We start from the raw sequence: 15,323 nt of genomic DNA on the forward strand, positions 1-15,323 counted from the left end.
TAATCTCTGTGAATATGTGTTAAAGTATTCAAAATTTCTACACCCTGTATGACATGGCTATCTCCTGCCTCCACATCATCCTTGTCATCCTCTTCTCCACTACTCTCGGAGAAGACCTCAATAAAATGTGCTTTACCAATGGCACATCTATGTCCCAGTGCCCACGGCTCCTGACATGTGAAGCACAACCACTTCTTCTTCAGCTCCCTCCTGACATCGTCATCAACCTGTACTCGTCTTGGATTCCCCTTTGGAGGTGGAATCCTCACATCCTTCCCCTTAGACTGAAAAGTCTGTCTCTGGGGGTAAGGTGTCTGGGTCCTGGGTAAGACATCTTGTAAGTCCCGGGTCCTGCTGATATTGTCCTGGAGTGTGGCTGGTCTAGTGGATCAGAATAGACCCCGAAGTGGCTCTGCTAACCCCTCAACATACATATAGACCCTCCGTGCCGTGGATAGGTTTGGCACCATCATGGAGACCCTCAAGAAATCTGCAATATAGGTCTCTAGGCTCCCTGTCTGTTTAAGCCTCGTCAGCTCAACAAAATGCTGCTCTGGATCCCTCCGACCAAATCACTCCATCAATCTCCTGGTAAACTCAGCATATGTCGTCACTGTAGAGTGCCCGAGTGTAACCATCCCATGAAACCACCAATCCTGGGCCTCACCATCCAAATGTAATGTTGCCACCTTGATGGCCTCTATCTCCGACATCTGTTTAAGCTGGAAATAAATGTCCAGTTTCTCCACCCAAGACTTTGCCGAACTGTTTGATGAACCATCAAACCTAGGCAAGTGGAATCTACTTGCTGCACGGTGGGTGTCACCATCATGGTAATGCTGGTACCCTCTGTGGTGGTCGCGGGGTCTGCTATCTTGCTAGAGCTGAAAAAAATCTCTGAATGAGAGGGCTTCCCTGAACTCCTGCCCATAGGCCTGGTACTCTACAAAATAATCGCCCATATGTCCGGGCTCTGCCTCCTGCTGGGCTATGACCCCCGTGTCTGCTCCTAAGAAAGTGGGCATGGTAGAGCATGTAGGGGCATGTGAGGCCACCTGCTGCACAATATCACGCTGCTCTGGCAAATGGTGGGATGCGCCCGATCCCTCACCAACCTGGAAAACCTGTGGGCTCTCATGCTGTCTGGCCTCTACTACTGTGAATCTCTGTCCCATCACCTCAATTTGCCTCGACAGATCCTGCACTGATTTGAGGAGCATATCTGCAAACCTCTTCCCGTCATCATCTACCATCGGAGCCTCCTGCTCTATGTCCACCACAGGCTCCCTCTGTTCTGCGTCCACTACAGGCTCCTCCTGTTCCGCGTCTACCACCGGAACACAGTCTCCCTCTCCATAAGTGTTCTCCAACCTACACCCAGAGTCTTTGTATCTTCGACCTCTGTAACAGATATAGGGTTTTTCCCCCGGTGTCATAGATTGCTAGCTCCACAGGCTGAGCTAGATCTATGCTTTGATACCACTGTAATATCCCTTACCAGGAATATTCCACAAACACAAGCAAACTCCAACCAGAGATGGACTGGGAGGGCATTTACCAGATATGTCGCCTCTGAAAAGAGGACGAGATCCGGAGGCTACCTAACCCTTTCTAGACTCTGTCTAAGAGTATACGAGAAACACATAAGTGGTATAATAGTCGAGAATGCTCAAAGAGATACAAATAACAATGATGCAACATATAACAATATAACCATAAGAAGATACTCAAGAAATGCAGAGAGAATGCTGAGCCATTTTATTATACTGAGTAATAGAAAGAGTACAGGAGGTGATCAGGAAGATGGCACCTCGACTTGCACCAGGCAAGTGAAGAAATACACTCAAAATACCAAAGGAATGGCCCCTCTCTGAACTGCATCCAAGCTGTTGGAGAACTGCCGTGCTGCTGCTGCTGCTAGAAATCAAACAAGGATTTGGGGCTACTCCCCTCCTCAGAAAAGGCTGAAACTCTGGAATCAGACTCTACTCAAGAAACCCAGAAAAGCCCAAGAAGTTTTTCTGAAATGGCCTACCCCCAAAAATCACCCCCTTGGGGTTCTGCGCAGTCCCTCAATGCTCTGCGTTGCCACTAAATGAAACCCTCTAGAAAACTCCCTGAAACCCCTGCTAAAACTCTTCAATGTGCAAGAGCTGATCCCCTGCTCTACCTCTCGACACAAATCCTCCTGCAAACCCTCAACCCAGACTCCTGCCAGAAAGAACTGCGTCCTCCTCTCATTGTTGCGCAGTCCTCCAAAACACTGATGAAACTGATACTGAAATGCTGATGAAACTACTGCTGGAATGCCACTAGAAATACCTTGCCCGAGTAGGCACTCGAAGTCCCCCGGGGCTAAGGGTGAGATCTTCGAACGGAGACACTCAATGCACTAAACAGTGCTGCAAACTAGTTAAACAGCCAACGTGCTCTAAGTCGAAATGACTATCACAAATGCTCATAATAGGAATGATCAAAATGAGGGCGCTCCTCTCTCTTTTATAGCCTTTGCCTCTCTCAATCCCAAGGCTCACCTCCTCCTGTGTGATTCCCCTCTTGCCACGTGTTTCTTCCCTCCTGCGCAGTCCCTCCATGTGTCTACGTGGGCTCCATTTCTTCGTCCCCCTTTGGCCCCCCTTGGCTCCCCTTTAAGTCACAACGTTGTGCTACTAGGAAGTGACTTTTTATTCTAAAAGTGAGTTATGTCCCCCTTCCTCACTTTTTTTTATTTACAAATAACTATAGAGGGCAAAATTTGAACAAAATCGAATATTCCAATTAGCCACGGTTAATTAGGAATATTACACCGGTTCATTTTACAACATAGTTACATAGCACTTGAAGTATTTACATAATTGATGTTGAAATTTGTCACTAATTAAAGTGCTCTAAAATAATGAAATCTGTTCCAATTCACAATGAATAAACTCTGATATCTTATTACTTTTAGATGATCGTTATTCACTTGCATTTGTTCATTATTTTATGGTTCAATCTGATCTAAAAACACAGAGGTAACCTTCCTTGAATGCTGATCATATTATTCACTAACTATTTGGGTTGGATTGTTGTTCTCATTGTCCTTTAGCAATGGCAGTGGCTTGGCATTTCTCTGGTCTATTATTGCAAGAACACAACTCTCTCAATATGATCTTCTAATGATGACAACAAATCCTTGATGATTAAGATGTTGTGAAGCAATTAGGAGTGCTTACTTAGCTAAGACAGTCTAAGTCATGTTTTATGGTTTGAATGTTATGATACATCTAAATCGTACCCTATGATTTCAGTTTAGTTTAATTAACTGTTATGATGTTGAGTATAATGTTACATGAGGTTTCGTGATTCAAGGTTAATTGCATATAGTGGATAAAGTTGTCTAAGGAGAAATGGAAAGGAGAAACTTGCAATTTTTTTAAGGATGATAACTAATCAGATGCTTAAGGTGGTAGAGAAGAAGTATCACAACAAGGGTAAGAAATCAGTAAGAAGAGACAACCTATTTTAGAACATAATGGAAGAGTTGGGTATAATCATAACTTGGGACTCTAAAGGTATCACTATAAGGTATATCTAAGGATGATGCACATAAAGAAGAAAATATGGGCAATCAACTAACGAAGTTGAATAATCATGGTAATAATGAAGGTAATGTTTAAGGAACCTGCATGGTATGATAAAATAGAATGATTGGAGAAGATAAGTTGTGTGCATAACAACATCTACAACAATGGTAGAGTCGCATTGTAAAGTTTTCTATAGGTGATTAACTATATGAATGAATTATGGATAACAAGATGAAGGATCAAGCAATTTTATTATGTTGAAATGATAAGCGGATTACATTTGGTAGATATCTTAATGAATTTATTTATCAGGTATTACCCAAGTTGGGAAATAGTAACAACATTTCTTAGTTATATCAGTGTTATGTTTAAGAGAGGAGGAAAAGAAACCACAATGACTGGAGGCGAGAAATTAAAGTCAAATAGAATAAAGTAAAGAAGTTTCCATTTTTAAGCTAGTAGACATGGAATATTGGGAAATTAAGACTAGGAGAAAAATATATAAGAATATCTGGTAGGAGGAAATGAAGGGATGTTCTATCAAGAAGAAAGTTCTTAAGGGTATTGATGAGTGGACCGAGAAACATGATTGGTAATGGTCATAGTGATGATCTACATAGTTCAAAAATAGGAAAAAGCTTTGTTCCCATAGCGTTAAAAGAGGCTGTTTCCACATGACACCACACATTTAAATTTTTCATGGACAATGATGATAGTAGTGTTTCCAACTGTTTCAAAATCTAAAGATACAAGAATCTCTTGTCCAACTTGAAGAAGGGTGAATTTACAATAAAGCAATCTAATGGTATTAAGATAGGAACTTGACGAGATAAGAAAATATTTTTGGTGGTTGAAAATCATAATTAAGTGATGAAGGTATAAGTCAACATGGATAAAAAAAACCCTCATGCAAGTAAATTAAGCATGATATAAAATCACGATGACCTAGTGATTGCATATAGCAATATTGGAATCGGTAAGCCAAAGGGTAAATGGATGTAAAACCAAGGGACTTTAATTTTGAGAGAGATGATTTAAATAATGATGGTATAACTAGTAATATCTTAAACAATGAATTTCACCAGAATTTCCTTGGGGAAGGAATAATATATGACGAGAGATTAAGACTTAAGATGACGAGGCCCATGTGAAATTTAAATGGGGTAAATGATCAACTTCCTAGTTGAAAGAAGTGGAAATGATTATTGAAAAGTAATTGACAACTTGATGAAAACATATTGACGATGGATCATGATATGATATACATGTGGTTCTTATAGTGATAATGTATCCTTATGATGATAGTGAGATGCATAGGTATTATGACGTTATGACAAGGTATATTGACATATTCATTTACTACGTGATGATAGGTATTTAATGTTCAATACTCATGATGGATATGATATGCATAATGTGGCATAGGAATTATGATGCTATAATATGAGGTTTATTGACATGTGGTTCACTTATTATGTGAAGTCATGATAAGACTTTGATGCAATTACGTTGATGATCTAACTTATGATGGTATTTTATGAGGTGAAGCATGCGATAGTTGCGTCAAATTTATGCCATGGATGAGCATGCGGTTCGTTATTATTCATAATGTTGCGATTAACAATGATGAATGTTCTCATGATGACATGCAACATTGGGCATGTGGATTATTTTCTATGATACTATGATGGTATGGCTAATGCATTGGTTGCATGTTGAGGTGTGATGATTCACAGGACTCCACAAATGGGTCAAGAGGGCTGGTTTATTTGATGATCTCGTGCGAGCCCATATGCACGAAGGAGAATAGGTAACACCATATGGGCTGGGACAAACTCAATCAACACTACATATGCCAGTGGTTCCTTTGTCTTGTGTGTAGCTCTCGATGGATAACTCTTGAAGGGCTATGGGACCATCTTGAGCAAGCCAAGTGCCTAATATTCTAGGCTAGGTGCCTGTTATTGGATTGGGATGCCAAAGTCTGGTGGGGGTGTAAGGACTTCGATGCCTGGGGCTGTGCGTCTTAGTAGTTGTGGAGGGATTGGGCCAACCTTGCAAGATGCTCGAAGTCATTGAGTACCATACTGGATGCCTGCTTTGCGCAGATGAGGTTTGAGTCAGGCGCAAGCCTTGGGGCTAGCCTTGGACTAGGATACAGACCATGTTAAACTTATGCCTGGTGCCGAAAGTGGGAAAAATGACAGAAATTCCTTGAGATTTCCCCGGTGTTCTGGAACTTTCAATGCCTGTTGGTTATACTAGTTTAGCAGAGGGTGTCGGCAACATGAAGTAAATAAAATAATAAATAATAAACAATAAATAATAAAAATAATGAATAATAAATAATTCAACTCAACTTTGCGACGAAGTTCCTTAAAGGTGGGAAAGTATGTAATGTCCCTCCCCTTAATAATAAATAATAAATAATACATAATAACAAAAAATAAAAAATAAGAAATAATAATATAAATAATAAATAATAAATAATAAATAATAAAAATCATAAATCATAAATGATATTAAAAATATATACAAGAAAATAAATAAAAATAAAAATAGTAATAACCATACTAAAACTCTAAATAAGAATAAATAAAAATAAAACAATAAAACAGTGAAAAAATTAGTAAAGCTATTAAAAAAAAAACAAGAACGTAAAAAAAAATCAAAAAGTCACATGTAGACACATGGAGTGTGTGCATGTGGTTCCCTTTTCAATGTTTGTTTTATTTATTAGATGTTGAGGAGGATGGGAGGTATTCCATCATTCTGAGATTCTATCTTTCATTCTTTTGGGAGAATGGTGCTCTGAGACATAGAAGTCACTAGCAGTAGTAAGTTGATTGAGGGCTTGGGGGTGGCCAGTTGTAGCAAATCCTTGCGCAATTGAGTCTACGGTTGGGTGGAGAGTCGTCCCCAAAACCTTGTTGCCATTTGGCAAACGTCAATCACAGGTAATATAAGTAAGTGTTGATTTATTTGAATCTTATATTGATTAGGAAATTAACTACATATTTGTTTTGGACTGTTACACAACACATAAATTTCAATTTTTTTTTTTGGGAAATTCCAATTAAATATATCGGGTTCAAGCTCTCCAAAAATAATTAAATTAATAACACTGAATCTATTTCTAACCAAAAAAAATACAATTCATATTTCTATGGTCAATTTTTTGAAAAAAATAATCACATTCTATGTATTTTTAACGGTTTGTATGAATTTTACGCCTCAATAGACAACGCCCTTTCTTATATGATATGCTTGTAGCAGCTGAGTCATAGGAAGTCTCACGGGAACCATATTGTGTTTGAGAACCATCCATATACGGTGATATCATTATTTTGGATGTTGTGGGTTGTGTGTATTTCTAAAAGTTATTCGCTGACAGGCCAAGAACAAGAAAATTAATGAATGTATGGACTGAATGAAAAAGACAAGTCCACGTTACCAATAATTTAAAAACGTTTTGGATGTAGGCTTATCTAGGATATCAGGCAGAGACTATGCTTATTAAGATCTGAATCTTAATAATTCTTATTTTCCATCATTTTATTTTGAATTAGATTTAATAAAAATAATTTTTCTTATTTATAGATTTACAGATTTAATATGAGTTTAAAAAGATCAATTTTTTTTACATACAATTTTTTAAAAATGAAAAATAAATTTAGTTTTAAATAATACATAGAATATATATGAAATTAGATAGATACACGTTTTAATCATAAAGCTTAATTTTTATTAAAATGGTTTTTTTAAATATATTATTAAGTATATGTCAATATTCATTGGTATTAAAATATTTTATTAATAATCCATATTGAATATATATATATATATATATATATATAACATTAAAATATTTCATTTTAACACACTCTTTTTATATATAAAGTTGATATCAAAATAAATTAGTTAACAGAGATCTTCAAATAGTTTATTTAAATCTCTTATTGAAATAGTTTTTAAAATTATAAAGTTTAAACATTTTATTCACACTTTTGTTTTACTTCTAATTAATTTACAATTTTATTTATTATTATTATTATAGTTGATATTATTTTTCTATTTAGAACATAATTTTATTTTATTTTCTATAAAGCGGCATGTGTCAACTTTACAGACAGACATACATACAAACTTACGCATCCCCTCATACTAGGTTGTAGAAGGAGTCTCTCGGCTCAACAAGAATGCTACATCTAGAATATACTTTGAGCAAGCAATTTGCATAATCTTAAAATTTTATGAGAAAAATAATGTTATGGACACCATATTAACACATGAAATTGATGAGTGGCTTAAGCTTCACATGAAGTCTACTCGAAAAGATTACAACATAGTTAAAAAGCACATGGAATCATTATAACTTCTAATCTATTAACCAAGGATAGGAATACAAGAAATTCAAGTACAAATTTATTGTTGTCTAAAAGATTCAAGTTGGATTCAAGATAATGATAAGTTTATGTTAAATTTTTTTATTCCATTATTTGTTATGGTTATTTCATTGGAGAATTCATCATGATATATCTTTAATCATCTAATTTTACTATGAAAAGAAATGGTGTAGATATAATGAGATTCTACTCATATTCATTGTTCTTATAATACTTCTCAAATCATCTCCAAAATCTACAACAATCAATACATCATATATACCATGCATACAATTCTTACCTTAGAGAAATTTACATGGGAAAAACAAACCATGTCTTACTTCTTTTAACAACATTAGAATATAAAAATTATAGGAAATAGTTATTGAAAATGGAATTTATTCAACATAATCCTTTGTTATAATTTGTAAAAGTCACCATTCTTTTAAATATGCCATGTATTTCATTTTTTTTACACTTCTTAACTATGGAGCATAAATAAAGTCCCCAGGGGGCAACTCAATTGGCGGTGATCGTGAAAAAGAAGTGTTATGTATGAGGAGTTTTGAGGTTCAGATCTCCCAATTCACCTATGCATGTGGAAGGGGCATATATAGGCACCTAGAGGTGATAGTGGTAATAGTTGGAATTGACCCCTTATCACACTGGTAAGATACTAACCAACTTGCAGATTCCTCTAAATACAAAAAAAACAATGGAATATAAATATTATCAGAAAATTGAACCTTGCTTAAAAAGAAATGCAAAAACTTCTTTCTCTTTTTACTTATAACAATGGAAGGAAATGAGATTATCTTTGAAGTTTTAAACGCCTTAACTTCCCTTGGTATATTTGACTCAATCAAATTATTAAAAATAAAACTTTTTTATCTAACCATTAAAATATTTATAATGACATAACATTTTCAAAGTTCTTAATGAACTCTATTATGATAAAAGATTTAATAATTAACTAGACTCCTAAAAATGTCGATTAAACTCTTAATATAATACCAAATTGTATACTTAAAATCGCTTAATTCATACATAATCCCAACATGTTAAAATCACATAATTCCTACATGATCCTAACATATTCATTACTTTAATGGTCAATATCATATTATTTTTATTAACTTATTTTTACATCATTTTTAAACTCCCAACATAATACCAAATTCTATACTTAAAATCACAAAATTCATGCATAATCCCAATATATTAAAATCTCATAATTCATACATAGTCCAACATATTCATTACTTTAATGATCAATATCATATTAATTTTCATTAACTTATTTTTACATCATTTAAAAAATTCAAAAGATTAATAACATTACCATATTAATTTTCATTAACTTATTTTTACATCATTTAAAAAATTCAAAAGATTAATAACATTACCATAGTAGTAATAACATAAAATAAAACCATTTTTATTTATGTTATGATCTCTATACTAATGTCGTGAATCTTTTGAATATTTGTCTATATTAATGTCGTGAATCTTTTGAATATTTTTTTTTCTAAATGATGTAAAAAAACATCAAATAAAAGCAAGCATGAAAGCGTAACTGGCAGTATAAGAAATTGTTTTTAAGGGCAAATGTATTTAATTTGGGTTTTAAATAACATATAATTTATGTATATTGTGTTATTTTTTATGGAGAAAATAATATGATGTTCCATAATATTATTTTTATGGTATTAGGAAAGAAAGGTTGTAATGTTTTGTTTTACTATGTTAGGTAAATATTTTAATTTGGTAAAATTATGTAAAAATAAAATAAAATTAAAAATAAAAAAAAATATTATTGATAATTAAACAAAAATATATTTATCTTGATTCACAATCTATCAAGCATTCATATGGATCAAATCTCTTTTAAAGTGAAAAATATTTGATCCACTTGATACTCGACAGATCTAGAATTCTAGTTGTGCACAAGCCAACTAGTACATGTCATATGTGAGGTGAGCCATTAGCTGAGCTTACCATTTTGATAAACAACAACGAAATAAATGTTAAAGGATTTTTACTTTCCATAAATGATATTTAATCTCCACCATAATTAATAATTACTTTAAAAAATAATTTGAAATTTAATACTTAAAAGTTACATTATATAAACATTTAAATAAAAATTATTATATTTAAAATATTTTTGAGAATATATTTTCATTTAGATTGTCAAAACAAAAATCTAATCTTTTTAATTCACTATTTTTTTTGAATTGTTTAAAAAAAACTCAAAATTCATGAGACATGCAAAAACTATGACCTCTAACTTCAATCAAATAAAATTATCATAAAACACTTAAAATTGATAAAAAAAATTCACAATTTCTTTTAACTTAATCTCTTATAAAGATTTGCAATGTTAATTTTTAGTTTCTCTAGTTATTTAAAAGAAACTCAAAATTCATAAAACATAAAGTATGGCCTCAAATTCCCATAAATGAAATTATCATAAAATACTTAAATTTCTTCAAAAAGTTAGACAATCTCTTTTAACTTAATCCCTTATAAGAGATGACAAGGTTAATCGAGTTAACTAGATAGAAAGGAAAGAATATGCTTTTCTTAGAAAATACAACATAGAAAAAGATGAAATCTTATTTTCAACCATTTAAAATATCACTAATATTTATAAAATCTTAAATTTTAAAAATTAATATTATTTGATTTATTATACAATTTCAAAAATATTTTAATAACATAAATTTCCTTTATCTCTATTAAAATAATATAACTCAAAAATTTAAAATTTCAATTAATAAAAAATAATTATAATTTTTTTAACATTTTTTAAAATAATTTTGGTGAACTATATCTTCATCATATTCAATATATCACTCTCATCAAAATAGGAAATTGAACCAATAACTTCACATTAAAAAATACCTTAACAAAACAATTGTTTATCCAAAATCTCATAATCTATAAATTTTTTAACATTAATTATTATCACATTCTTAAAAAAAAAACACATAAAATTTAAAAAAATATATAAAATTTAAATAATAATAATAATCTCTTTCTCCCATGTAATATGAATTTATAACTGAAAAACTGAAAATAAATTTCATTGCTACAAATTTGACTTACTTCGGAAGAAAAATGATTTTGGATCCCAGACTAGAAAGCGGGGGATACGGGGCCCGCACATTATGAACAATTGAGTTGGAGCCACCGTTGGGTTGGAATACAATAAACTCAGTGGGTTCCCGGCGCCGTCGTCAAACCTTAAAGTTTCAACGCAAGTTTTATGTCTTCTGAGCTTACAAGTACTTATTATTCTCCGCTCAGTCGAATCTTCCACGGCGTTGACAGGATCACCTCTGCTCCGTGCCCATAAAACGCTTGGACGCTCCCTCCCGGGACCTTCAATTTCTGCTGATCGAAGTCCCTGGGTTGCGAATTCAAGCTTTTTTCGCGAGAATTTGAAGTGTGCGGCTTGAGAATTCTAAGGGAAGCGCGCTGTAAAGATTTGAAGAGGGTAGGGTTCGAACTGATGGCTTCTACAGAAGGCCTGGTTCCTATAACGCGCACTTATCTTGCTAAATTCTACGACAAATATAGCTTCGCCCCTTTGTCAGAAGATGTGAATCGCCTGTCCAACGAGCTCCGTAAATGTTACAGGTCCTTCTTGACTGAGCTGCCCGATAGAGCAGGTTTTGGCTCAATCCCTAATATAAGCATAATTTTCTTTTCTGTCTGTGTTTTTGGTTTTCAGGGTTTAAGATTGTTGAGTTTTGCTTCGAGTTGACAGTACAGAGACAAATGATCTGAATTGTGGTAAATGCTGCATATCATCATAAAACTCGGCTCATAACTTAATTGCAACGCACGGTCTCCACCAAACGACTAAAAGCAGCCCAATGACTCATAATTGAATGTTTTTGCGGGGATTTAGACAATTTAGGGATTCATTTAGTTTAATTCACTATTAATTTCTGATGTGAACCCCATTTTAGTGAATGGCGAGCGAAAGAAAAAAAAAAATTTTAACGTCCACGAGGCTGTCAGCCTATGGGACAGTTTGCTTCTTCATCTGGTTGATGTAAAGATAGCCTATGGGACATATTGCTTCTTCATCTGGTTGATGTATTCGGCTTTTTTCCTGTGAAGCCTCACAATAAACGTTCCCAACTTCTTGACAAACACCTCGCTAAAAGATTATCCCAAGAGCTAGCTGCCCGAATATCTGCATAATTTTTTCTGTTGTCTTTGAAGGCCCCACATTCTAAAATGAAATGCTTTTATGTTTCCACTTTTCCAGAAGAACAAAAAATACACACTCTTTCCTCCCACACTTCTTTTGGCCTTTTCCAGCGTCTTGTTTCACAACGGAGTTGATGAGAATTAGTCCTTAACTGAGCAATAAGAATTTTGGCTCTCCAAGAAATATTGGCCTCTGTGTAAGATTTTTGTTGATGATTATGAGTGGGATTAAACGCTTCAATATAGTATTTTTTCTTTCTCCTTAGCCCCTAATCCCAAGTACGCTTGTGGAACTTATCCATAACAAAAGCTTTTATCTCTTATCAAGAAATGCCTTGGAAATCTTTATTTTCTTGAAGTACATCTGCCGTGGGATGCTTTTGTGTGAATGGCTGTGTTACTCAGTTATTAGTAATTACTAAATGACAAAATATTAGGAGCAATAGGAGAAGAATGTGAGGTAGAGAGGACCTCATTAATTTAAGAGGAAGACGAGCTATCTCAATTTGCGTAATTTCCAGAAAAGAGGAGTATTAATGTAGAATATAATCTCAAATGTGAGGATAGGTCACTGTAGTGATGGCTTTTAATATCACATAGATAACAACCACAAGCCAAAGACAACTCACAAGGCACGAGATTGAAGGCTTATGTAGTGATGGCTTTTAATATCACATAGATAACAACCACAAGCCAAAGACAACTCACAAGGTATGAGATTGAAGCCTAGTGATATTAGGATTGGAAAAGATGCTATCACATCAACTTGAGGACTTACATTGGGAAGGCAACTTATGAGAAGTTTTTGGTGAAAATAACATCTTATGTCCCATCTCTGACAATGAGAAGTAGAAGATCACTTAGGAGCAAAGCGTAATAGAAGACAAAGAAATAAGCATAATTAAAGTGATATGTGTCTAGCAGAATGTACAAGGTGACCACAAATTTAACAAACACTATTCAATTGATAAGCTCTGAATCGCTAGGATCCAAAATTTATAGGAAAGTTTATGCAAAATTACTACTAAAAATTAGATCTAAGACCGTGAAAATGGAATTGGTCACTATTGTTAGTTTTTGGTTGCATCGAAAATTCTCTAGCCTTGAAAATTGGTGGAGAGGTTAAGGCACATGAGTTTTAAAGAACCCAAAAACCGTTTGGTGAAATTCCACCCGGATTGATTTTATTAAAATAATTAATATTTTTAATGGGGCCCCTAAGTCTAAACTTAGAGAAATTAAAATATTAATGGATATTAATCAAAATATGGGTGAGAATAATCTAGAAGGCAGATCAAGTCATGTTTTAATCTTAGCCGTTGAAGACATAACAGGAAAAATATAAAATGGGGGCTTGGGGTTCATTTGAAAACACACACAAAGAGAGAGAATTGATCTGGAGTTCGATTTTTGGGGCTAGGAAGTTGAGAAATTCGAAATAAGTGATCATTCAACAGCAGAGGGGTAGTGAGAATCCGGAAGGAGTTTCCAGAGAATATTGACAGAGAGGCGGAGAGAGCTTGCAGAGAGGCAGCGTAGTAGTCGGGAGAGTTGACACTAGGCCAGTCTGGGCCCACGTAGCCCTGACATAGAGCTAGAAGGGCCAGCGCAGAGCAGAAAAGCTGTCTGTGACGCGGAATCTAGAACTGCCGGGAACAATCGAAACTGCCGGAACAATCGAGATAGTTGACGCAGAGGGAAGAGAAGCTAATGCAAGGCTGATGCATGGCCTATGCAGGGCCAGCGTAGAAATAGTCGGGGCCAACCAGTCTTGTGTCGGATTAGCCGGGATTTTGCCTGGTGAAGTGAGGTGTAAAACTCACTCAGATTTTCCGCCAGTATTTTCTCTGTAAAGGATTGCTAGATGAGCATCCTAGATGTATTTAGATATTTCTCCTGCAGAATAATAAACCCTCAGAATCGCTGCACCGGTTTTCCCGCATTAGGTTTTTCCGGGGATTATTTTGTCCAAAAATAAGTGTCCTATGTATCTTGTTCTTTGCTCTGTTTTCTGTTTCACGAGATCAAATATTTAATTAATGTAGGCCGCAAAAGTAATTTGCTTCAATATTCAGAAGAATAACTTGATGAATGTAATTTTAAAATCAAGTAGGTGAAGTAGATTTAGATTTGCTGCAGTAGGGGTTCCATGAGTCTAGGAATTTTCACATGGTATCAGAGCATTGTTTTTGAAACAGAAAGAGCAGATCCAATGCTGAGCAGTGAGGTTGAAAGCTACACTTGGCAAAAATTCGAATCTCTTTGAAGGGATTGCGCAATCCTTGTCAGGAAGAAGATCTGAGGAAATCTCTCTCTGAGTGAGACGACAAAGGTACGATTTCCAATTCGTGAGTTTGCAGAGGCAGAGGGAGTGATGCAGAGCCTCAGCGCAGTGCTTGAAGGGCGCAGTTTCCGTTGGGGCAGAAATCTGCTGGAAAAGAACGAAGACACTTTGAAGGGGAATTTTCTCCTTAGAGAACTTTCTGCGAGAAAGTTCAAATTTCTCACTTGCTGAGCAATAACTAGAGGAATCAATTCGACAGTTGGGTGAAATGGCATCGCATGGGCTCAGAGATCAGGACAAGTTGGAAGGAGCTTCCAACTATGTCATATGGAAGACCAGAATCTTAGCTGTTCTGGAGGAACATGATCTCGAGACCTACGTCAATAGTATTGTAGCTATTCCTGTTGACAACGATCAAAAGAAGAAATACAAGGCCAAGCAGGGGAAGGCAAAGAGGCTCATTCTCGATGGAGTTCGAGATCATGTGGTCTCACACTTGCAGGGCAAGGATACAACCCGGGAGATGTGGGAAGCCTTGTCTTCTCTATATGAAGGCTCTTCCAAACAACGAAAGATGTATTTGGAGCAGAAGTTGCAGTGGACTTTGATGCAGAAAGGAGAAGGGGTGAACCTCTATCTTCAACGTCTTCAGGACACTAGAGACCAACTTGTTGCAGTGGGGTCCACTCCTCAGCCAACCACGATGGTGAGGATAGCCCTGAATGGAGTCTCGGATGAATGGAAAGTTTTCGTCCAAAGCATATTGGGCAGAGAAAAACTACCTTCATGGGAGGAGATGTGGGCGGCTCTTCAATAGGAGGAGTTAAGGAGGGACCTAGTGAAGGTCAACCTCAGTGGCAG

General features: G+C 35.3%; 1 protein-coding gene across 2 annotated transcripts in view; it reads left to right on the forward strand.

Moving 5' to 3' along the window:
* The first annotated feature begins 11,130 nt into the window (after window positions 1-11,130).
* The window catches only part of LOC149158982 (retinal-binding protein), a 271,407-nt gene continuing 267,214 nt past the window's right edge, over window positions 11,131-15,323 (forward strand). Inside the window, exon 1 of one of the 2 annotated variants that reach the window (XM_089436385.1) lies at window positions 11,131-11,628. In XM_089436385.1, coding sequence (XP_089292511.1) covers window positions 11,469-11,628 — 160 coding nt within the window. In that variant the 5' untranslated portion in view covers window positions 11,131-11,468. The remainder of the gene's footprint in view (window positions 11,629-15,323) is intronic. The other variant, XM_089436384.1, reaches the window with a different exon arrangement.

The sequence above is a fragment of the Pinus tabuliformis genome, chromosome 5_2 (assembly GCF_031772625.1).
Source record: "Pinus tabuliformis cultivar Carrire ecotype Pingquan chromosome 5_2, CPIR1, whole genome shotgun sequence".
Lineage (NCBI taxonomy): Eukaryota > Viridiplantae > Streptophyta > Pinopsida > Pinales > Pinaceae > Pinus > Pinus tabuliformis.